Raw genomic sequence first — 26,260 nt, 5'->3', positions numbered from 1 at the left:
TGATAGACGAATAAAGCAGCTGGAAGTATGTCATCCCAATCGGCTAAAAAACTTAGGCAAAGACGATGCACAATCCCACACATTATGCGATTTGAGCTCTCAGCTAGACCATTGGCACGTGGGTAATAGGGAGAAGAAAATTTGTAAACTATTTGTAGCAGGTGAACCAGTGCAGCAATGGTGTCATTTAGGAAGTGAGACCCTCTATCACTCATCAGCTCAACAGAACAGCCAAACCAAGAGATGATCTGGTATAGAAATGTGGCTACTACCTGGGCTGTACAATTCTTGACTACCTTGGCTTCAACCCATTTGGTTCCATAGTCGGTGGCAAGTAGAGCATACTTGTTCCCTCGACGTGTGGCAGGAGAGATGGGTCCAATGAAATCCAATCCCCGGCGATAGAAGGGGGGCATTGGAGTGAATGGTTTGAGAGGGAGGTACTCGCGCCTTGTAGGCTTGGAGCCTACTCGTTGACATGAATCACATCTGGTCACATAAGCATGGCAATCGCGGAAGAGCTTGGGCCACCAGAACCCTGCACGCACGATCTTCTGAGCAGTGGCATCTGAGGCCATATGCCCTCCACTTATGCCAACGTGTGCCTCTTCAAGAATGGATTGTGTTTTGTGGGGAAGCACACACCGTCTCAAGATATGGTCCTTCTCGAGCTTGTACAATTGACCTGCAATCAACTTAAAAGGAGTAGCTTGAAGGATCTGCTTGTGTTTCTCTGTTGGAGTCAGACCGAGAGGAAAGCCACCTGTAGACAAGAGGTGTACTATGTTGGCATACCATGGTGGGAAGTAGTCCACCACAAATAGGCATTCATCAGGTAGTGCCGTCACCCCGAACAAGCCCGCATCGGGTAATTCATCCATGATACCATTGGCTGGTTCTCCGGAATGTAACCTGGACAAGTGGTCTGCAGGTTGATGCAGTCTCCTAGCCCTCACCACAATGTGGAATTCAAATTCTTGGAAAAGAAGAATCCATCTACTTAATCGGCCACCAAGGGTGGGCTTATTCAATAAATACTGAAGAGCTTGATGATCAGTGATGATCACAAACTTGTTGCCCACCAAGAGGTAGTGACAATACTTGGTCATGGCATAAACCATGCCGAGGCCCTCCCTTTCTGTGGTACTGTAATTGCATTCTGCTCCATTGAGTTGTCGACTAGCGTGTAGATAGGCAAATCAATCTTGGTATCCTGGTTAGGTTGAGCCAGTATAGCACCTACTGCCCACCCACTAGCATCCACATGGACATGAAAAATTACGTCCGCATAGAAACGTATGAACCTTCGGTAATATCCTACATGCCCTAAGAAGGACTTCACCTCTTTGGGTGTACGAGGGATAGGCAATGAGATGATCACCTCTACCTCTGCGGGGTCCGTAGTCATGCCCTCAACAAAAACAATATGACCAAGGAGAACACCTCGGAGTGCGAGAAAGAAACATATGTCCCTCGAAAAACACCAGTGGACCAGTAAGAGATAACCAAGCCACTGAACCCCAGGTCATATAGAAAGGTGTTGTATGAAAGATGCTGAAAATCCTAGCAACACCTTTCCAGATCGTCCTCGCCTGTCTGTTCCTGAGGGATTTTCAAAGCCTATGCCAAAAGTTCTTCCGCACAGCTGCAAAAATCTGAAAACTATCCCAGTGTGGCGCTTTGGAGGGCCTCCAACCTCTACTGCTGAGCTGAAATCTCCAGGCATTTCTAACTGTATATCGAAAGAAGGGAAAGCTCTTTTGTCGGTGCCCCTCATATATCCATTCGCACTCCCTTGGGCCGTGCAAGAACCTAATAGGGGAACCCCCATACAGCCAGAGTCTCCAAGACCCCAACGCAAGGAGAATAGGATCAAGGTCAAGATACCACTGTGAGTCCCTGCCCCACTCCATAAATCATGCAATCCTGACAGGCTGAAAAGAAATCTCCAAAAGAATATCATTAGAAGATCTGATAAGTCTGCCTCCCGACTGAACATCAAAGACAAGGGTGTCCTCATGTGCATCCTGCAATGCAATGGCCTGTAATGGAATGCCCGTCCCTGAGAATGCTCCCCACCAAGTGGACTCTGTAAGCGGCATGTCATCTGTGTCAATCCACTCTAGCAGAATGGCTGCCTGTATCTGCTATATCTTGAGTGCACTTCCTCTGAGGTGGCCAACTGATAAAAATCTCTAATCCTCTAGAAGTCTCATAAAGGCTTGCCAAGCGCCTACAGTAGAGGCAGGTCCCCTCTCCCATCTAGACCACTGCATATAATGTGACACTCCTAGTGGCCTGCCATGATGATCCAAAATCGAGTCATTCCACATGACTGGCTACCTTTGAATCTCTTCACGAGAAGTGGGTGGAACTCTCCGAAGTGTGTTTCTGAAGCAACCCCAAGCTTTCAAAATAGTAGCCATGAGAGGCGAAGGTGGGGATTTGAGGTGGGCTGAAGTAAAGATCCATCTGATGCTGTCCAACCAATCTCCCCGATGAGGAGGTGTGCAAGACTGAATGCTGCGTGAGAAAAAATCATTCCCGGGCTCCTGTCCAGGCATCAATCCACGTACTACAAACTTGTAGAGCAAGGCCATACTCTGCAAGCTCAGGTCAATAATATCAAGACCCCCTCCTCCTATGGGGAGAATGAGGGTCTCCCAAGCCACCCTGGATACAACATCTGAGGTGCCATCTAAACCGCTTCAAAGGAAGTTCCTGATAGGTCTCATGAGCTAAGCAATACAATCTCTCGATCTGCACCAACATGAGCAAATAAACCAAGCAGTGGCCAACAATACCTCGTTCACAACCACAACTTTGGATCCAAGGTCAAGTCTGGCTGAACTCTAAAAGATGAGTTTCCTCCTAATACTCTCCAACACGGGAGCGAACTGCTGTGCCAGAGAGATGCCCAACCCAATCTGGATCCCAGGTATCTGACAGAGACTCCCCTCTAAATCCAAGTGAATCATATGTTAATCCCCTAGACTAGAGTGTCCTTATCACTGATCCAAAAGCCGTTGGATTTGTTTCAATTAATGTGTGCACCTCCCGCAATGCAAAACAAATCCAATGATGTCTTGAACGAATTCAGTGTCCGTGGAGTGGCATCCAAAAAAACAGCCGTGTCATCTGCCAACTCACTGTCTAAGAGCTCATCCTCCTACCTCAAAGGAAGCCTGAGCCCTACGATTCCAGCTTAAGCTCTAATGTAATAGCTCATAGCCTCAGCCACAGAGAGGAATAAAAAGGGGGCTAGGGGGCAACCCTGACGGACTGATCTGGTAATCTCAAACCTGTCTCCCCTGACTCCACCAATAAGAACCTGGCTATGGGCTGATTTGTAGAGGGCTGACACCCCTCTGATCCATGCATCTGAGAAGCCAAAGCGAGTAAGTGTGCCATCCAGAAAGCCCCAGTCTACCCTATCATAAGCTTTCTCAAAATCTACGAGTAGAATGGCCAGCCTGTGGCCGTTACGCATGGCCCACTCCGAAGCCTCCCAAAATGAGAAGATGTTATCAAAGATGCTCCTGCCATGCACAAAACCCGTTTGCGTATCATGGATAAGATCTGGTAGAAAGGGCTGCAGACGAAGGCTGATAGCTTTAGCTAGGATTTTGTACAAGGTACCCAGCAAGGTAATCAGTCTCTACTTAGACACACTAAATTCTGCAACCCTGTTTCGAAATCAAATGAATGAGGCCCTCAGTAAGTGAGTCTGGCATCTCACCCGAGTCCTATACACCCTGCAGGGCTGAGGTAATATGATCCCCAATCTGATCCCAAAAAGTATTAAAAAATAAGGGGGTAAGTCCATCTGAACCAGGACACTTGCTGTCACGAGGACGTGAAAAGTGATGTAAAGTATCTTCGTAACTCGACCTACGCTTAACCCGGGGTTAACCATGGTTAAGTGTGGAAATGGTTTGGCCGTGAGGGACTGGCTAGAGGAAGTGCACACTTCCTAGAAGTTCCTAAGGGCAAAGTCTAGGTGCACCACTAGGTCCCAGGGGCAAGGCAAAGGCTTTAAAACAATGGTCTAAAAGTTGGGCCCAAGGACAACCAACGTTGTCCTTGGTATGGGGGTTAGGACTTTAATGAAGGGGGCAAATGGCAAGGAGGAGGTGCCATTTGTCATGCATGTGGATGCATGCCCTTCTCCCACCTTCCATCTCTCTCTCTTCACTCTCCCAAAGGTGTTTCCTCTACAGCTCTTTCTTGTTCACCCTCCGCTCTGTACCTTCATTTCTCTCTTCTCTTGATTGCTGGAAGACATCTGCACCTTGCAGGGAGCCTGGACAGAGGATAGGTGTGAGGAAGGAGCTCGCCCCTCTACCACAGACAGCGGGAGTTGGTTCCAGGTTCTGTTTTTCCTTGTTCTTTCTTGCTTTGCAGCTTTTTGCAGTGCATGCGTGTTGTGTGCAGTCCTTTTAGGACTCCTACAGGTTCTAGCAAGCACCCAAAGGCAAGGGTGATCCTGTGGAAGGCCTAAGGACAGTGTGGATGCATGTGATAGCCTTGAGGCTGCCTTGAGCTCAGTTTGCCAGTGGTTTGGATGCCTGAATGCCTCTAAGTTGCGTCAGATCAGAATTGAATGCCTGAGTATGCCTTGCCAGTGGGAATTCTAGTGGTGCACTTGGATTAGATGTAGGCCATACTCCGGTGGTTCTAGTGATGCCCTATAGGCCATGGTATGTGCCTTGTAGGCATAAATAAAGACATTTATGGCTAGGCGACCAGCAGGATACAATTTTTCAGCTCGCAATCTGCTCTAGACTCTATTTCAAGGCACCTCCAAGTGGCGAATGCTCATCTACAGCAGGTGCCTACTCCACTCGAGTTATTTAGGAGCCTCTCTAGAGTTGTCCAATTTGCTCTCTATAGGATCCTACAGCCTCCCCTTTGCTGAACCTACTGCAAATTGACAGTATTTGACTATCAAACCCTGATTTCCAACAGGAAAATTTAGGGCTTTTGACATCTGGACCTTCATCCTGCCAATACAATATTTTGGACAAGGTTGACAACTGAAATCTTTCCAAAATTTGAAGTTTTCAGTTAATTTCAGGTTCAGGACTGTCACATTGTGCCACATCATCACTCAGATCAACAAAATTTGGGGCTTTTGTGTTGGGAGCTCAATTTCAGCTAGTGTTTGGGAAAGTAAATCATACTTTTGCAGTTTAAAGCCTTGAGGCTATACATTGGGTCATATTTGCATACATTGGGTCACATTTACAAAAATTTCAGCAAAATTTGGGGCTTTTCTGTATTTGCCCTCTTTTTGGCCTATTTGCCCTCAATAAATTTGGGGCTTTTTCTAGATTTACTGTTTTTGCAGTGAACATTGCCTGCCACAGTCACATTTGGGTCAGATCTGCATTTGCCCTTAGATTTGGGTCAGAAATTTGCAGATATTTGTTGTCATTTAGCAGCCAGCTTTTTGTAGTGAAAGCCTTCAGGCTTTTGGGTTTTTAGGTCTTTTTTAGGGTATCACATTTGCTATGGCTGGGAACAATCAAGATTTATTTGGAGTCCTTCATGAAGATGATAAGTTGGATGGCACCAACTATCCGATGTGGTCTTATCTCATGAAACATATTCTTGTTGCAAAGCATTTGTGGAATATTGTTTCTGAGGCTGATCTGAGGCCAGCCAATGCTACAGTGGTTGCCTCTATTGCTGGTCCTTTTGCAGGGGGTACTACTCCTGATGCCTCTTCCTCTAGCACTCCTGCTGCTGCTCTTCCAACTCAATAACAGTCAAGATGGGATGCAAGAGATGCAAATGCACATTCCTGCATTGCTTTATCATGCAAGAGAATCATTATTCCACACATCCGGTCTTGCAAGACAGCAAAGGATGCTTGGGATAAATTGGCTTCTCTATATCAGATTCGCATTGAAGCTCGTGTTGCATATTTGAGAAGGCAATTACAGGAAGTCAGCATGAATGAAGGTGACTCTATGGATGCATACCTAACAAGGGTCAAGGACCTCATGGAATAGCTTGCCAACATTGATGAGGTGGTGCCAATTTCACAGCTTGTCAGTACCACATTGAATGGACTGCCAGATACATATCAAGGGTTCGCTACAACCCTTCGATTAGTGGCCATGGGTAATCCAGACCACTATTCTTTTGATCAGCTAGTTACTTTGCTTTTGCAGGAAGAGCAAAGTAGAGCTAATAGACAAGCCATTATTCCTGATCATGCATTTGCTTCACAGCAGACAGAAAGAGGCAAGGCTTCCAAGCCTATGGGCAAGCCAAAATCTGCGCATAGCAGCTGCAATTCCTCTACGCATAGCAGCTATAATTCCTCCCATGCATCTAAAAATACAGCAGATAAAGGAAAGAAGAAAAGATGCAACTATTGTCGCAAGCCTGGACATGACATTTCAGAATGCAGGAAACGCATTGCTTCGAAGAAAAAGAAAGCAGGATTGACAGTTAATGCCTCTCATGCTATTGAATCCCATCAGCACATGCTTCACATGCACATGCTCTTCAGGATGATTGGGCATGGGCTGTCCATTGCTCATTTGATCCCTCCAAAGCTGATGCATTCTTTACTGCTAATGATGCTCAGTCCTGGTACTTTGATAGTGGTGCTTCCAAGCATGTCACATCTTGCAGACAGTTGTTTCATTCTTTAGCTGATGCACCTCGAGGGGGGACTATCACTTGTGCTAATAATGCTTCATATGCTTTAAAAGGAATTGGAGATGTGCAGCTCACATCCATTTCAAGCCATCCTATTACTCTAACAAATGTTCTTTTTGTGCCATGAATTGAACTCAACTTGATTTCAATTGCAGCAATTGCCAGTTCAGTTTCCGAGTTATTTTTGATGGCTACAGATGCCTAGTTTATGATCTTCGTGATGACAATGCCATAGTTCTCACTGGCACTTTGCAAAAGGGGCTTTATCACCTTGATCATCACTCAGCTGCACTTTCTATTGAAGCATTGGCTATTTCAGATTCACAGCTTGCTGAAACTCATCTTTGGCATGAGAGAATGGGCCATCTCAATCATAGAGCTCTTGCAAAGCTACATTCACAGCAGATGGCAAATGATGTACCTCAGACTCACACAGTTTCCAAACGTGTGTGAGGGTTGTCTTTTGGGTAAGATGCATCGATTTCCTTTTCAAAAAAATTGTCCAAAACTCTCACAAAGGAAATTGCAGCTAGTGCACAGTGATGTCTGTGGCCCAATGAGGACAAATGCCATTGGAGGGTACAAATATTTCATGACTCTCATTGATAATTTCAGAAGATATTGCTGGATATATCCTTTAAAATCCAAATCTGAAGTTTTCTTATGCTTTCAGAGGTGGCTAAATATGGTTGAGAATGAATCAAGATGCAAGCTTGTCACCCTCAACACAGATAGGGGGGGAGAGTATATGTCAAAGGAGTCTGATGCATTTCTGTCTTCACAGGGCATTATTCACTCATGTACTACTCCTTATACTCCTCAGCAGAATCCTGTTTCTGAAAGAAAAATGCTTAAGGCCAAGTCTTTGCCCAATAAATTTTGGCTTGATGCAGTGATGTGTGCCAACTATGTGCTGAATAGATCACCTTCACGGGCATAGAAGACTGTTACACCTTATGATGCATGGAAAGGTAGAAAGCCTTCACTTTCACACATGAGAGTTTTTGGGTCTCTTGCAAATGTTCATGTACCATCTCAGCTGAGACATAAGCTTGATGACCAGGCAATCAAATGCATATTTATTGGTTACAGCCAGGAGAGCAGAGGGTATCGGTTATATCAACCAAATAGTGGGAAGATTATTGTCAGTAGAGATGTAATCTTTGCTGAACATTCAGCTTCTCCTCTTGTGGACTGCAAAGCAAAGCCAGATATTGACATGTTTGATGCCTTTGAATCTTGGTTACCTCTGCCATCATCAGAAGAGGATTGTGACCAGCAACATGAGCCTCCTATAGGCCCTCCAGTAAGCAATAATCAGCCACTACCTCATGCTGATTTGCAGGTTTCTCTTCCGGCACAAAATGATCCCACTATTCATGATGCAGTCATTGAAGAAAGAGCTGTCAATAGACAGCAAAGGCAAGTTCTCAGATGGCTTCTTGATACATTGAGGGACAGCAAACAAGATCAGCCTTTTGCTGCCTAGACAAGATCAGGGAATAGACAGCATGGTCACTTTCTTGAGTTTGCACTCCTTGCTACAGCTTGCAATCAAGAGCCTCTGTGCCATAAAGATGCTTTTGACAGCAAAGAGTGGATGGATGTAATGAGAGCTGAGTTACAATCTATTGCCAAAAATGACACATGGGAATTAGTAGATCTCCCTCCCGGTAGGCATGCCATTGGAACGCGGTGGGTCTACAAATTAAAAAGGAACTCTGATGGCAGCGTAGATCGATACAAAGCCCATCTTGTTGCAAAAGGGTATGCCCAACAACAAGGCATTGACTTTGAGGAGACATTTGTTCCCACATCCAGGATTACTACCATTAGATGTGTCATTGCCATTGCAGCCCATCATCATTGGCAAGTGCACCAGCTTGACATTAAAGCTGCTTTTCTTCATGGGGATCTGAAGGAAGAAGTCTATGTCACACTGGCTTTGAGGTTGTTAGTTCTGAAAATAAGGTATGCTGGCTTAGAAAAGCCCTTTATGGTTTGAAGCAGGCACCCAGGGCATGGTAGGCCAAAATTCATGCACACAAACTATCCCTTGGTTTTCAGAATAGTCCCACAGAACCCATTCTTTATGTCCGTGGGAGTGGATCTGACTTTTTAGTGCTGATTTTATGTGGATGATATGCTCATCACGGGCCCAGATACTCAGAAAATTGCAGCTTTCAAGGCTGATTTGCAGCAGATTTTTGACATGTCAGACATGGGACGGCTCCATTATTATTTGGGCATTCAGTTTGCTCATGAGGGGGTTATCATGATGTCTCAGTCCCAAGTATATTGGACAGCTCCTTGATCGTTTTCAGTTTGAGGATTGCAAGCCAATCTCTACTCCAGTGGACCATGGCATCAAATTCTCAGCTCATGATGGGAGCCCACCATGCGATATCACTCTTTATCAGCAGGCTGTCGGATGCCTTATTTATTTATGTCACACCAGACCTGACTTGCAGAGTATGCAGTATCTCAGCTCAGCAGATTCATGCACATGCCCAGTTCACAGCATTGGCAGGCAGTGAAGAGAGTCTTCAGATATCTCAGAGGCACTCAGGATTTAGCCCTCTTCTATGGTGATCAAGGTTCACTTACCATGCATGCTTACACAGATAGTGACTGGGCAAGATGTTCCGACACTAGAGTGTCACATACTGGCAATTGTTTTTTGCTTGGCAATTCATGTATCTCTTGGCTCAACAAGAAGCAACCAACAGTTGCCACGTCTAGCTGTGAGGCTAGGACAGGGCAGCTTTCACCGCTACAGTAGAGTGTGTTTGGCTTCGACAGTTACTTACAGATCTTGGTATTCGCCAGACATCCTCCACTATTGTCTACACTGACAGCTAGAGTGCTTTGGCCATTGCACGTAACCCAGTGTTTCATGCGCGTACCAAGCATATTGAAGTTCACTATCATGATGTTCGGGAGCGGTTGTCAACAAGAGACATAGAGTTGTCCTACCTTCCCACAGAGGACAACATAGCATATATGTTTACAAAGGCACTTCCTCGTCCAAGTTCGAAGTCTTTCGATAGGCTTTACACTTGGTTCCCTTTGTTACATGATCTGACATCCCTTGTACATTCATAGGTGGCTATATCCTTTTCGATGAACATGTGCCACCATGACTAAAAAATACCAGGTATTCTGAGACGTTTCCAGAGTACTTCAGCCCATCCCATGGAGGGGGGTTTGTAGGCCATCCTCTGGTGGTTCTAGTGATGCCTTATAGGCCATGGTATGTGCCTTGTAGGCATAAATAAAGACACTTATAGTGTTAGTTTCTTTTAGGCCACATAGGACACTTAGTCCTATGTGACACCTAGGACACTTAGTCCTAGGTCAAGGTACTTGTACCTTGTACTCCTTTGTTTTTGGTTTATCCAAGTTTGACGTGACGGGTGTTCTTCTGCGACCCTTTGCTATCTGCACTCACTCTCTCATTCGACCCTTCATTAGATGCCTTGAAGACAAGTAGAGGATTTGCAGAGAGGAACAGTGTAGGGTTGAACCCTTGTTGTAAAGCATTTCCATTCAGAAGCATTAAATAAATACCGTAAGGTGCGCCAAGGCATTTGGGACCAGTGGGTGCACTCTGTACTATTTTCATTGAGCAGGGGCATTCTAGCCTCACCTTTGTTGTTATTGAAGCTTGTTTCTAAGTTGTGCTAAGTGATTGAAGTGACTGAAGCTTGCATTGTGGCCATTTATGAAGTTTATGACTGAGTAGAAGAAGATTACTGTCCTTTTGTTTATCGAAGGCTGGTTTCAATGGTTCCGTTGCCGGGACTGTCACCATCTTCCTACAGAGGTGAGCCCTGGTAGTGTTGGGTGAAGGACACTTTCAGTGCAATTGTTGCTATAGCCATCAATCTTAGCAAGCATATCACACCGTGAGAGGTCATTGACCATTTCAGAGCAAGAGGGGCAGCAGAGCATCAGAGGAGAACAATACCAGTGGGGGTGATGACCAGCAGGACAATGGGACACATCTAGTCTCTCCTGAGCATGCCACGAAGGACTCACAGGATGAGGTAGATGAGGCAGAGGAGCTTGATCCCAATGCACTTTTTCAGCTACGAATGCAAAGTGTAGCGGGAGCCCTGTGGCAGTTGCAACATGCTATCATGAAGATTATGCAAGCTCCTCCCCCTATGGTTGCTTCCCCTGGAAGCAAAAAGTCATCTCAGAAGAAACATAAGAAGCATAAGAAGACTCCTAGGCATGTTTCTTTCGGTGGACAGCCGTCAGAGATGCCCTCGATCACCCCTGTAGCAGGTAATGCCAATAACTTTTATTCAGTCAATCAGGGACAGCAAGCCCTTCCTCAGCCCACGATGCATCCAGGATATTTCGGAGGGGGATCAGTTTTTAAGGCAATGGTGGCACCATCCACAGAGGCACCCGGAATGCTAGGTAGCTTAATGGGCAGCACGCAGCTGGGAATGCAGAATTTCCAGCAACCTATGATGGGGTGGAATGCCCCCTGCAAATGCCAATATGATGTACTCAAACATTGGGATGCAGCCTAGAATGCAGACAAGAATGCCTGGGACAATGGGCAATCCTTGGAATATGCCACAGATGCAGGGAGTGGGACCCTCCCCCTAAAGGCAAATTGAAAGATTACAAGGAGGGAGGGGCAATTGTCAAGTTTGAGACTTTCAATGGGATTCAGGACAGATTAAAGGCTTTGACATTCGTGCAACAGTTTGATGCTGCCTACTCAGGTGGACACTTCACAGAATCCTCCAAAGTCCGAAAGGCAGCCACCTTTTTGAAGGGCAATGCGCTCCAATGGTGGACCAACCTCCTCTTGCAAGACAGAGCACCTACCACTTGGGTCGAATTCAAGCACGTCTTCTCAGCAGCACGGCTGACTACCACTTTTGAGGTGGATATCATGACCGCCTGGTATAGGTTGGATGCTACAAATTGCAAAATTTTGGAGGACTACAATAAGAAGTTTTGGGAAGCCCTACTGCCAGTGAATTCTTACAGACATGTACCGTTGTTCGAGCAAATTGAAAGATATTGCTGCGGTTTGCCAAAGGAGATTCGGGACTACTGCACGAAGACAAGGGTTTCCAATATGTCTTAGTTGGTTGAGAATGCCACTACAGCTTATGCACTAATGCAAGGGAAAGTTTCTGGGTTTAAAGGAAGCTCATAGGAGACATCAAGGTCAAAGGGCAGCAAGATGGAATCCCCTAAGAAGTTCAGAAAGTTTTCGCAGCCCATGAAGGCAAAGTTTGTTGGAGGACAGAGGCGAGTACCAACCCGCATGTCTGATGAGGAAAAGCAAATTCTTTATGATGCCAACAAGTGTTATATTTGCAAGGAGGAAGGCCACAGGGCTTTTGTATGCCCACATAAGAAGCGAAAGTTCCCTCCTTCTAAGCAGGGTGAGCACAAGGAGGAAAAGAGGAAAAGAGGACTGATCAAAAGAATAAAAAGCCCAAGCCCACTGCTGGTCTTTTGCTAGACTTGATTGGGGCTGTTCAGAATACAGATGCTATTATGCCTGGCATGGGGCAAGATAAGAGACCAGACAGCTCTGATGTTTTTCGATCTGGGAGCCAAAGCCAATTTCATCTCTCTAGAGCTGGCTGGAAAGTTAGGAATAAGGGCAGAAGAGATGAGTCCTTTGTGTGATGCAGATATGGCTTGTCTGGGACTCAGCCAGTCAGTTACTCCGGTGATAGGCAAGCTGCGAATGCATATTCAGAGCTACGTGGACACATAAGAGTTCTATATTATGCCGTTGAATGGTTGTGATGTGTTATTGGGGATACTTTGGCACTTTCGTGTTGGGGCTGTTTTGGATACAAAGAATAAAACAATCACAATCACTCAGTGTGGCAAGACCCACGTTCTAGATGCTAAATTGAAGGGAGAATCCATCCATGTTGTATCTGCTTCTACCATTGGCAACGTAATGAAAAAGCATCTTTCAGCGTACTTAGTGTTTGCATCTGAAAGAAGTCAGTAGAAGAAGAGTCTCATTTTCTAAGTTGGAAGCAGCGTCCCTATCCTATGAATCCCAAATATGCACTCATAGTGAGGGAGGAGATCCAAAATCTCATAGATGTGCGATTCATCTATGAGATCGAGCATAGAGACTGGGTGTCACCCATTGTGATAATCCTGAAGAAGAATGGAAAGATTCGAGTGTGTGTAGACTTGAAAAAGGTCGATGCCGCTACAAGGCATGACCACTACCCATTGCCTTTCACAGAACATGTTCTAGAAAGAGTACTTGGGAAGGAAGCTTACAGCTTCATAGATGGATTCTTGGGATACAATCAAGTATCCATTGCCCCAAAAGATCAACATAAAACTGCCTTTGCAACCGATTGGGGTGTGTATGCTGCCAAAGTGATGATATTTGGACTTACCAATGTGCCCACCACATTTCAACAGTTGATGATCACCGTCTTCAAGGAGTACCTAATGGATTCATAGAAGTCTTCTTGGATGATGTGTGCATGAACTCAATCTAGGATGATCATCTAAGATACATGAAACTGGTCCTTGAGAGGTGCATATTGTATCAGATATCCTTGAATCCTCTCAAGTGTCAATTTTGGGTCAAATATGATGTGATTCTCGGTCACATAGTGTCCAAGAATGGCATCTCCATGGATTACAAGATCAAGATCATTCCAGAGTTGCCCCCCCCCGAATGCCAAGGGATTGTAGCAGTTTACGGGTCATATGGGTTACTATTGAAAGTTCATCCTATTTTACATAGACATAGCCTGGCCATTGTACAAGATGTTAGTAGCCTTTGAGTGGACTGAGGAATGTCAAAAATCTTTCAAAACCCTCAAGTTAGCTCTGGCCACAGCACCGGTATTGCAAGCACCGGACTAGAATCTAATATTCTACATCCACATAGATGCCTCAAACTTTGCTATCGGATACATGTTAGGCCAACCCGGAGTACAACTTGGACTACTTGATGTGCTTTGCCAACCAAAAATTAAACGATGACGAGGTTAATTAAAGGACAACAAAGAGGGAAGTCTTGGCCATGGTCTATGCAGTAAAGAAGTTCAAGCATTATTCGTTAGCCAACAAGTTCATCTTTTTTATTGATCATCAAGCATTACTATACTTGGTTAACAAGACCTGCATGATGGGAATGAAGGACAAATTGATGTAATGGGATCATACCAAGGGTCATAAGGTCTATGGTTGTGAGTGTGTGAACACATGGTGTGTGTAGGTGTACCTCAGTTAGGTGTGACTGATGATGTGTCAGCAGTAGGTGTGATTGAGTGAATATGGGAGTGTGGTGTGTGACTATGAGATTCTAGGAGACATTGGTGGTGTTCTTGATTGAGATGATTGTGGATCTAGATTCCACCTACTCATAGGCAGTTGCCTATATGTACTCCATGTTATGAATGAATCAGTTGCTCATTGCCTTCATGCTTGTGCCATCGTCTCTACCTCTTGTCTACCTCCGTCATGCTTCCATGCTTGCTCCAACATGTGGTATCAGATCCACTCAGCCTCCATGAGCCTCCTTGAGCCATTTCTAGCCACGTCATCATCTTCTTCCTCACACTCTCTTCTTCTCCATTTTTTCCTCTTTTGAGCAAAATTTCCAAGTGCTTGTTCTCCCACTGTAGGTGACCATTTCCAGAATGCTTTGAGCTGTAGAATACTCTTAGTAGGGCAAATTCCCACATCCAAGCAATTAGTGAAATATTGCTCCAGTCGCTTGCGCGAACATCTTCTGCAATAAGTGAACTTTTGCATAATTCCGCATGCTGGAGTCATATTTCATCAATTCCTCCTAGCAATAGCTAGGTGACCCTAAGAGCTAGCTTTAGTTCAAATTTGAGCCCAAATGCTATTCTGCCCACCATGATGCTCTTCAAAAGTGCGCCATTCTCTGCTGCAAATGAGTGCCCCAGTTTCCTGAAAACTGCCCGCCATAACTTGCCCAAGAGCTGCGCCAATCTTCTCTCCAAAAATGCGCCACTTGCATGTCCCATTTCCTGCTGCATATCTGCCCCAAAAGCTCGCCATCTTCCCATGAATCTGCCCGCCATCTAGAAGCCCACGCTGCTGCTGCTGCCCATGTAGCTCTGCTCCAAATGTAGCTCTGTTGGCCACGCAGCGCTGCTGCCCATGTAGCTCTACTGCCCACGCAGCTCCTGCTTCCACTCACTAGCAAACGTAAACCTGCTTTCACGTAGCTCCTGCTTCCACTCACTTCAGCAGCCCACGCAGGACTTGCTGTCCACGTTGCCCCTACCTTCTCTACCAAAAATCCACAAAGATTGCCCCCCACTGCTCGCGATCTGAACAACAAAAAGAAGCTTAATGTGAGCTTGATGTGAGTCCCAGTTACTCCTCGACTTCTTGATCACCTCTCCGAGTGCTCGTGGTGCCCGTGGTACACATTGATTGGCTCCTCGAAGTGCTCGTGACACCTCCGGCCTCTACATCGACATTTGGGTGACTCTCCATCTTCTATTTTGAGAGTCATGCCGTGACCGCTCCATGTGGCTACCCCATGGACTTCACCCACACATATTTTGGGGCATCCATGCCTAGTGCTTCATTGACATCGTCATTGACTCGCAAGGATGTGCACACATGTGCATTAGCTACTTGGAGGACATCTCTTACTCCTAAGAGATCTATTTTTATTATTCCTACAGCTTGATGTATTTTGAGGTCCTCTGCCCTGGGTAGTCCCCCTAAAATGATATGTATTGAGTGTTTGGTTTTCATTGACTCTAAAGGTCCTCTGCCTTGGATAGTCCTCCTAAAAAGATGTATTGGTTTTCCTATTTTGGTGTGTGGCTTCCTAACATGTCCTGTTATGAAGCCAAGGAGGGATGTACTATGGGAGCCATATGTATTAGCCTTTATAGGTCTCGTTATCAGGCCTAGCCGAGTTCTAGGATGTTGGTGTATTCCTAGACCTATGAAGCCATGCTATAACGTGAGCCTATGAGCATGTTGAGTCTCAAGCCATGAGAGTGCTTGGATCAACCTCTGAACACGCTCAGACTTTAGCCTCTGAGTTACATAGGGTGGTCATGTTTTGTTCTTGGTTCCATTCCAGTAGTCTCTGATCTATTATTCCTATAGCTTGATGTACTTTGGGATCCTCTGCTTAGTCCCCCTAAAATGATATGGGTTGAGTGTTTGGTTTTCATTGAGTCTAAAGGTCCTCTGCCTTGGATAGTCCTCCCAAAAAGATGTATTGCTTTTCATATTTTGGTGTGGCTTCCTAACATGTCCTATTATGAAACCAAGGGGGGATGTACTGTGGGAGCCATATGTATTGGCTTTGATAGGTCTCGTTATCAGGCCTACCGAGTTCTAGGATGTTGGTGTATATGAGCTGGTCGTGTAGCCATGCTATAACATGAGCCTCTGAACATGTTGAGTCTCAAGCCATGAGAGTGCTTGGATCAACCTTTGAACACGCTCAAACTTTAGCCTCTGAGTTACATAGGGTGCACAGTTTGATGACCATCATTGTCATGTTTTGTTCTTGGTTCCATTCCAATAGTCTCTCACCTTGCCTTCATGGGTGGGTGTTGGAATATGAAGCCAAAGTGAGTCAAAAATGAGTGCACTCGGTGTCTAGGGGGTGTTTTATAGTCTAGTGAGTCCTAGACATGCCACATGTCATATTGGGAGATATCCCATAGACATTGTGACTTTCTAGAGTCTAGTGGCACACTATATAGTGTTGTACGTGTCTATCGTCTATCATATCAGTCAACATCAAGCTTTATATCATGTGAGTATTTTGGTTATCATTGCCTAGCACTTCTTCTTTCATTTTCCTTTCCATTTTAACTTTCATTATGCTTTCCATATTTCCATTCCGTTCCTAGCTAGCTACTAGGTCTCTTCAATAACGGCATTCATGATGTGCACTCATCTCACCTTTTGTGCTACTGCTGGTTTTGTTATGTCTTCTGTTTCTTGTCGCTTCCTATCTGCTTTCTCATGGTAAGAACAAGCTTGTAGATGTATTAGCGCAGCAGGGGGCCAAGCAATCCTTATGTGCTTTCTTCTCCCCTTCTCTCTGCTATTATTTGCTCTGTATGTCTGCTTGGTGGTTGTTAAGGTCAAGCTCCTAACATGCGCAGGGAGGGGGGGGGTTTTGTTGTTAGAGATTCAAGGACACTCTTGCATGCTGGAGCCTTGCAAACATATTTATGTAATGATGAAATCCATAGCAAGGCTGAGCTGACCCTTTCTGAATGGGATACATGTCTGGGCTACAAACCTGCAGTGTCTACAACAGCATGTGCAGCCAGCTTCTTCACTTCTATGGCCATCATAAAGACTGCAGGTGGAACACAGTGTGAAAGGCAGCGCAAAGAAAAATGAAGGTGAGGAGACCACTAGGGATGGGATAGTAAAGACAAGACCGGGGGGGGTGGGGGGGGGGGCAAGAGAGAGGGGAGTAGCAAGGTACAATGGACGGGTTAAAGAGTATGTAGAAGGCAAGGGGAGAAAGCAGCATCAGAGGAGGCAGCAACAGGATTTGGGGACGGGTGGGAGGGTGAGCAAGGTAGAGATGGGGGAGCAGGGTCAAGCCGGGAGACAAAGCAGCACTAATTTCACATCATTTTGTGATTATGTTTTTAACATTGAATTATACCACAATGTACTTGTCTAAAAGCTTCCTGGTTCTCTAGGCTTGAAAAGTATTGTCCTTGTGTTTTGTAATTGAAAAAGTTGCTCTAATTTCTTGCAGTTTTTCCTCTTAATTTTTTAAGGTTTTGGTTTCATTCTTGTATAGGCACTAGATTACGTAAGGAAGGAGTTGTTAAATTTGCAAGAAGAAGGGGAAAGACTGAAACAGCAGCTGAATCAAGATTTTCCAAAATTGAGTCATGTCAAGGAGGAAATAAAGACTTCGAATAAAACTAAGGTTATTCCCATTATATTTTTTTAAAACATTACGGTAGAAATAACTTTTAATTGAAGTGAAAATATAAGAATTCTAGGCAAGGGCAAGCATACAGCAGGAGAATGCTAGTACATGTTCCACGCTCCCCCATCCTGACAATTTTTTACAGAATCTTGGATTAATGGGGGTGATTTCAACATGATGGAGCTACCCTCAGATGAAATAGGGGAAGAGAAGGAGGCCTGCACCCTCTTGAGAGAGCTGAATGGGATGCTTTCCTTTTTCAGTTTAGTGGCAAAGACTCTTGGACAGAGGATGCTTTTCATGCTTTGCCTTCCTCACTTCTATTTTCTAGGTCAAATAGGAGGTATGAGATGCCCATAAATGCACTAATTGATCGATCTAAGATTAAGGATTGGGTACTGGGTAGAGGTGGCATTATTTGCATTGCCCAAGGGATCCCCAAGAGAAGAGCAGATTTCAACATTTCCTTTCAAGTTGACAATCGATGTTCTGAGTGCCCTTGCTCCCATGATGCTGAGCATCGTGTCTTTTAGATCTTGGTTTGTTCTGTTGCACAAGTCAGTGTTCCTTTATTACAAGCCCATAAACGGCGTGGTCTACTTTGACGAGACCTCCACTTTTTCCTTTTTGCTCGAGAAAAAATTTTTTTTCTAACAAATGAAAACACCCTAGCACCTACAAAGACACTCTCACCAAAAGTATAGAGTCACCATTCTTGTAATTATCCCCAAGTAATAAAAGAGGATTCTTTTATATGTTGACTATGGTTAGAGTGTCTGACTATGGTCGAATAGTTGAAGGCTTTTATTTGATCTTGGTCAAAGTATTGACTAATGGTCAAGGAGACTTGACTTCAATCAAAGAAGGTTGATTGTGATCCACCAGAGAGCCACATAGCTGACTTCTGTTAGAGAGACTTGACTATGGTCAGAGAGACTCGACACGGTCAAGAGGCTTGACATTGTTTAACTCGAGTATCCTTTTTATTTATGCATGGAGCATTTTTAGCTTTATTCTAGGCTTCTAGGCCTTTATATTGTCTGCTCCACCTTGAGCCTATGACAAATGCTACATCCCATGCCAACGGATGTTTAGTCTTGCATACATCAGATCACATTCAGCTCATGATGGTTGAGCATACAGGTTTCATAGGTTGACGTACCTTGTCAGTTTTATGGACCTTCTCATCAGCAGAGCAATTTATTATACTTGCACCTTCAGCCCCAACTTTCTTGCAACCCCTGGATCACTCTGTCCACACCAACTATGCCGTCTTCTATGACCCTGCATCATATGATAGAGATTACTCTACTATAGCATACCTCCGACACTATCTCAAGTATCTCATTGGCTGGGTTGGCAATGGACTGCATCTTATATCCTTTAGCCTTCACCTTGTCTTCTACCTTCTCCAATGCTTTGTCTTTTATATTCTTGCACCCCTCTAGTTCTAGGGACGAGATGTCAACTTTGTCCATTTCCTCCTTATACTTACTTTTGCACTCCTCCTACACAAGAACCACTTGCAAATTCTTAAGATAGCATGTGGGTTTTACAAAGCATTTCAATGCAAGGAATGGATGCCCATGTAGACCGGGATTAGTCTAAGTATTCAATTTGCATGCGAAAGACTAACAATTAATGGGTGGCATGGTTGTGTGGCTACATTTAATTGTTGCAGGTGTAGAAGAAGGGTTAATTGTCCCTACTTTTAAGGAGCTTCTGCTGCCTCCAAGGAGGGAATTCACCCTCACGTGTGACCATGGATTGAAGCAACTGCCAACTTATGGCATGAAGACATGCAATGTTTTTGGAAACTAGGGACAGCAAGGGGAGTTGCCAAATTCAGACACCCTGCTGCTCCCACACTTGTTACCAGCTATGAGAAATGCCCAGAAGTAGCTCGACTGAGCACCCTTATATTGAATTCTATTTTTTGAAGCGATTGAAATACCTTCAGGGGAGTCCAACCGTTGGTTCTGTGCCCTAGTGTGTACCGAGTGACATTTATGATTTCATCATGAAGGCTCGATTACGTTGCATTGGTATCAGAGCTCTAAATTCTCCTACCTCTTATGATGGAGGCAATCCTAGGTTGACCACCGTATGCACGGGTGCTAGGCGATGTGCTTCTGCATGGCGAAGGTAGGTTGAACCGGCACTTTGACACTGCCTTTCATTGGTACCTTGAATTCTCGTTGAAGAACAAGATGCGAGCATAGGCTCAAGCATCGCTGGTCTACTTCTCGAGGTCTTTGTTGGAATATGAAGCCAAAGTGAGTCAAAAATGAGTGTACTAGGTGTCTAGGGGGTGTTTTATAGTCTAGTGAGTCCTATGGATGCCACGTGTCATATTGGGAGTTATCCCATATGCATAGGTGTTGATATGTGTGTGTGTGCTCTTATATAAGCGCTGAACTTGTCTAGTGTCAAATTAAATCAAGTATCAAGCTACAAGCTCTTTGGTCTACATGTGAGTACTCTCATTTTTGTTCATTGCTCTAGTCATTTCATTTCCATTTCATTGTCTCCTTTTGAGTATCACTTCCTCTCTCCCTAGCCTACCCTCTCTCTCTCCTTCTTTCCACCATGTTCCTTCATGTGGTATCAGAGCCTCCCTTCCTACCTTCCCTTTCTTCTTGCTCTATCTAGAGGATGAGAGAAGCTCGCAAATGGAAGCTCCCTCGGTAGAGCCTCCCTTCCCTTAGCCTCGCCATGGTTCCTCGCCACCAACTCTAACAGGCACCCAACGGGGGACGACCAAAGCAGGACGTGTTGACTGTCCTGTCCACGCTATAGAAGTACGAAGACGAGAGGTTGATGGTCCTAGCTATGAAGCTGAAGGTCTAGCAACGCGTGAAGCAGTAGGAACTGGTCGTGAGGAAGGTCTAGGTCAGGTAAAGCTATGAGGCACAACCGTGGATCTTTTATGTCTTTTCTTTTTGCTTGGGCAATCTCTAGCAAAGTGCCCAAGGTTCCTGCAAATCCTATACTGGTCCTGTCTTCTTGCAATCTCGACTCTCTATCTGAAGAAGGAGCCATCTGGACGCTGAAGCATAATGTGATCATCTGAGATGCTAGGGTCAGAGACAATGACCCTAACACGTGGTACCCCATCGGACCTGACTACCTCTGCTGCTGAAGTAGGCATCTCAGGAAGAGGGGAGATCTCAATAACCACTCCAATGGAATGTAGCAGTTGATGGTACACCTGAGGAAGGCTTGGAAATCTGATGAAGACGGTTGTCCTCCTCGACAAGATCAAACCCCAATGAAAAAGGAGTCAAAAAAATCCTCTTGGAGCCCAGTGCTAACGGGCTAGCCTGAAGCACTTTACGTGCTATCTCCAAGGAGTCATGCACAATGTGGAAGAAATCTCACCGAAGCAGACAAACATCTATGAAGTGCCCTGAGAGGTCTGCAGGTAGAGTGGCGAGCATCCAAAGTAACCTGGAACGATGGGACCCATGGATGCAAGCAAAGAGCGATGTCAAGCTCTCCTGCGCTGTATCTTTTTTGAGCTGCTGCAACTTGTCTTTTGAGAAAGTGATGGTTTTTGCGGCAAGTGGAAGAGGACGAGGATTAGCTGAAGGTTGAGTCATGGTCAATCAAGGTGTGAAGGCCGACTCGAACACAAAAAGCTCCGTCCGACCAAAAGTGCTGCTAGGAATGGCTAGGAAGAGGAGGAAGAGGATAGAAAGAGGAAGAAGGAAGAGTAGGGGGGGGGCTGAGGGAGGGGAGAGTGAGGGCTAAGGGAGAAGAGAGTAGCTGTTGGGATAAATGTGATCAAGGGCTTGCTCTAAGGTCCATGTGTGCATCTAAGGAAGAAGGAAGAGTAGGGGGGGGGGGGGGACTAAGGGAGGGGAGGGTGAGGGCTAAGGGAGAAGAGAGTAGCTATTGGGATAAATGTGAACAAGGGCTTGCTCTAAGGTCCATGTGTGCATCTAGGGGAGTCACATATGTGTGTGTGTGTGTGTGTAGTAGAAGCACACCTAGTGCTATGAGGTGTCTAGACCATGACCCTTCATTTCAATAGAGATGCTTTTGGCTTCACTTGTGCTCTCCCTTTGTGTCATTATTATGAACCTCTTCTATCCCACCCATCTCTTCATTTGGTATCAGAGCTTATAGGTTCTAGAGAATCCACTTTGAAAGTGCCACTTCATCATCTTCTCCACCACCTCCAGTTTTGAAGCTCCCTCTTCCTCTCTCTTCAGATTTTGCTAAACTCTGTTCTCCTCATCTATTGCGCCATTTGCCAAAGCCTCTGAACTGAAGTGTCTTCCCCCTAGGGCGCACCTCTGGCTCAGAGCATTTCCCGTGATGTTATCTCCGTTGCCCGTACCAACACGAACTCAGTGCGCCGATCTGTCGCGAAATTTTCCCTGTTGGAGCCATATCTTGACAAATGCTCTAAGCTGAAGCTAGGCAACTACTAGAGGAGTGTTGTGTCCAAATCTGAGCTCATTTGGTCTAGTGGTTGCTGAGCATTTAGCAAAAGACCAGTCGGAGAAGGTGCTACTGTCATGCAATGCTGCACGTTTTTTTGGCAATTCTCCTAGGTGGACGATCTCTGGTATAAGGTCTTCAGATGCGCATTGAAAGCCCTCTCAGTTATGCTTCATAGAGCTTGAATCAAGTCCTCTAAGTTACTCTGTTTTTTTGCAAGCATTTTTTACAATTCTTAAGTTTGATGCTAAAGTAAATGCTAAAGTTGATGCTTGAGGTATGAAGTGGGGCTAAACTACAGCTCAAAGAATGCTCTTTCAGTTTGAAGTTCAGTTGGCATTGATATCTTGTCAAAATGCCAAGTTCTCAATGCTCTTCCAATGCTAAGCACTTGAAGAAGACTATAAGAAGGACAAAGTATAAGGTAAAGAAGACCCCAGCTAAGAAGCTTGGGAGAAGCCAACTGGGTATACTTTTGCTAAATGACTAGGCTTTTCTGAGTTTCTCTCTAGCAATCTACATTTATATGGTGAGAAAGATTTCTTTGTTCAGCAAGATTAGTCATTTTGTAAGAGAATAGACACTACCTGATAAAGGTAAGACCCTCTCATGGCTACCTTTAAGATTGACAAGTTCAATGGCCAAGGTTTTCACACTTGGCAAATGAAAATCAAATTTGTGCTTATGAAAGAGAATTTGTGGAACTTGGTCAAGTCAGGGAATCAATCATCTCAAGAAGGTGAATCAACCACAACCAAAGGTAAAGGGAAGGCAAGTGACTCTTCTTCAACTACACCTGCAGATGCTAAAAGGATAGAGAAAGCTTATGCAATAATTGCATTAGGTTTAAGAGATGATTATGTGCATCATATTTCATATTTGGAATCCCCTTTTGAGGCATGGCATAAGTTAGATGTGTTATTTGGTGCTAGCTCTCATACTTCTAAGTTGAATTTGAAAATTACGTTCTTTGAACTTAAGATGGATGGAGACAATGTTGCAGCTCATGTTAATACTTTGAGAATTTTTATGACACAATTAGCCTCAATTAACTCTCGAGTTACTGAAGATGATGCTATGATTGTGCTCTTGAAGAGTATGCCTCAAGACTATGATTATGTTGTGACTACCTTGAAGAATCTTCCCCAACCCACACTGGAGGGCATCATCAGTGCTTTACAAGAGGAGGAGAGAAAGAACACTTCAAGAATGGGTAAAGTGCACACAATTTCACAAAAGCACTTTTAGTAAAGTTTTCATGAAAGAGCAAGTACAAGGCATGCAAGCATTGTGGGAAAAACAATCATCTTAAGAAGGATTGTTATAAAATCAACCCTTGCACCTACTGTGGCAAGAACAATGATTCAGAGAACTTTTGATATGAAAAGAAGAAAAACATGACAAATTTGGTTGAAGAGAGAATTCCAGCAACAAATGAAGAATCAAACTTTGTGGTAGAAAATAAAGACTATGCTTTTTGAGCACTTTGTCTTTTGAACTTTATTTATCATCACTTGGTCAATTTTAAGTTTCTCTGCCTGGAGTAGTACTCCAAAAAGAATGTTATGTGTTTTGTCTTTGTAAATCACCTCTGGTCACCATATCATGTGATATGTGTTTGGTCTATCCCATTTTTGTACACCTTGATCCTTGGGCACCTTTGCTAGCATGAGATCCTAGCCATAGATTTATCCTTGACCACCATGAGATGGCATGAGAAACTATGTGACTAGATGTATCCTTGACATAGCAAGAGGCAAACCCTTGAGGGGGGGTATGTTGGGATAAATGTGATCAAGGGCTTGCTCTAAGGTACATGTGTGCATCTAGGGGAGTCACATGTGTATGTGTGTGTGGTGTAGAAGCACACCTAGTGCTATGAGGTGTCTAGACCATAACGTAAGTGATGATGTAAGTGCAAAGGCCCCCACATGGGAGGTTCCTTTGATTTAGGAAGTTCCTATGATGTAGGGGCTGATTGCCATTGATATAGGGAAGGTGCCTATGATCTAGGACACTCTCCTCTCCACTCTATATAAGGGAGGTTCTCCCTTCATTTCAATAGAGATGCTTTTGGCTTCACTTGTGCTCTCCCTTTGTGTCATTATGAACCTCTTCTATCCCACCCATCTCTTCAGTAGCAGGGAGGGAGAGGGAGAGGGTGAGAAGGGGGAAGCAGGGAGGGAGAGGGAGAGGATGAGGGCTAAGGGGAGAAGGGGGGCAGCAGGGCGGGAGAGGGAGAGCAGAGAAAGAAAGAAATAAATTTTATTAGAATCTTCGGAAGACTGATGGGTCTATGAGACTGGAAGAAAACCTGATACAAATCACAGTAAGGGTGGAGCTACTAAAACAAGCATCATCACCCGTGCTGAGTCCTAAGTCTGATCATACATAATCAAATACATATGAGTGTGACAATGAAAAGAAACAAGACTAGAGCGGAGTGGAATCCTCCATATGTCATGTCACCCTGGCTGGTGCATAGCCAGTGATGGGACGCTGGCGTCCGTCAAGGGGTGCCGTGCGAGGGAAGGGGGAGGAGAGGGTAGGCGGAGAGGCTAGTAGGTGGGACAGAGAGTTTAGGGGAGTGAGGGCGGAGAGGAGAGGGTAGGCAGGGAGGGGGGACGTATGGACGTACGGCAAGGGGGAGGGCAGCAAGGGAGCGGGGCTGAGAGGAGAGGGGGCGAGGTTGAGAGGAGAGGGCAGCAAGGCTGAGAGGAGGTACAGGAGGGAGTGCTAGCAGAGGGAAGAGGGACGGAGGGCCGTACGGTCGTACAGCTGAGGAGAGGGAGAGGAGCAGCAAAGGTCGGGGAGGAGCAGCAGCTCGGCCTAAAATTGTATTTTTGCCTAACCAGCCTATTCTGGAGAGCCTTATTCGATAATATGGGGACAAATCTGAAATTTCCATCTTTTTTCCATCCCCAAATAGATGGTCAAAGTGAAGTAGCAAATTTAACATTATTAGATCTTTTGAAAAGCTACTTGGCTGACCAAAAATCAAATTGGAATGAAGGAACGTGGTGAAGAGGGAGAGGGACAGAGAGAGGGTAGGCTAGGGAGTGAGAACATAATATCAATGGAAACATAACGAAAGTGAAAGGAAATGGAAATAAGCAATAGACCAAAATGGAAAGGCTCACATTGATAAGCTTGATGTAGACTCCTTGATGTGTGTTGATGTGACACATCATCTAAGATTCAATGGTGGTGTTATATAAATTGTTTGAATGTACAATGTCCAAAAAATTTGAAATTATCTAAACCTCAAAGAATAAGGGAGAAAACCAACAAGATTTTTCATTTGCTTTTATAAAAATTGCAATAATCAATCCCAGTGTATACACTCTTATTGTTCAATGAGGTGACACCATCATCAAATCATTCCAAACCTCAAAGTAGGTAGGTATCTAGTTGTTGAACTTTTCACAAGAATGTCTTTAATTTTTGCAATGAAAAAACTACTTGATATTACAGTTCTGCTTTTGGAAATGTATATTTGTTGTAGGCGAAATTGAAGGAGCTACTTGATATTGGGACCCAAGAATCTGATGGACCCTCGCCACCTAATGCACTAGAATACATGCGCCTTAAAGAAAGAGCTCAATGGCTTCAAAAGGAAGTGCAAAGATGGGAGAAAAAGGTATTTCCAATTCCATCTCAACTATCTGAAAATTGCTGAGCGTTGAAAGAAGTGAAATAAAATCTATAAGTAGGACACACCAAGAATCCCTAGTTGGAACTTTAAAGTCATCCAAAACAGAATCATTAATAGAACCATAAATATGATATCTACAAAAATACTTCTTATACATGAAGACTTATGTGGACACTATGAATTCTTTATTTTTATTGATCTGAGTGTTGAAAAGTAGATTTAAATGTTTTTCATCCACCAACTATGTGAAATTTTACTTGGCCTCATAAGCCTTAGCCTCATAAGATTTAATGAATTGGTGTGAGTTAATTGTGTTATAGCTACTAACTACCTATTTGGGGACATTCTGGTTTTATATGGACGCTTTTCATTGTTAGATTGTTTTTGTTATGTTCACGCATGGACAGGCTTGATTGATTCAACACTAGACAAGTACAGCTCTTATATAGAGCGCACACACACACATATATGAACACCAATGCATATGGGATAACTCCCAATGTGACAGTGGCATCCACAGAACACACTAGACTAGAACT

At 44.5% G+C, this 26,260-nt stretch overlaps 1 protein-coding gene across 2 annotated transcripts in view; it reads left to right on the top strand.

Moving 5' to 3' along the window:
- The window catches only part of LOC147884369 (uncharacterized), a 112,776-nt gene that overhangs the window by 72,493 nt on the left and 14,023 nt on the right, over positions 1–26,260 (top strand). The window contains exons 4-5 of one of the 2 annotated variants that reach the window (XM_087399067.1): positions 17,483–17,614; positions 25,572–25,706. In XM_087399067.1, the coding sequence (XP_087255193.1) occupies positions 17,483–17,614; positions 25,572–25,706 (267 nt within the window). The remainder of the gene's footprint in view (positions 1–17,482; positions 17,615–25,571; positions 25,707–26,260) is intronic. The other variant, XM_087399068.1, reaches the window with a different exon arrangement.

Source organism: Dipteris shenzhenensis, chromosome 27, assembly GCF_047967505.1.
Source record: "Dipteris shenzhenensis isolate YYH24624 ecotype China chromosome 27, Dip_SZ_1.0, whole genome shotgun sequence".
Classification (NCBI taxonomy): Eukaryota; Viridiplantae; Streptophyta; class Polypodiopsida; order Gleicheniales; family Dipteridaceae; genus Dipteris; species Dipteris shenzhenensis.
The sequence above is the reverse complement of the archived record's forward strand: the minus strand, read 5'-3'. Positions and strand labels throughout refer to the sequence as shown.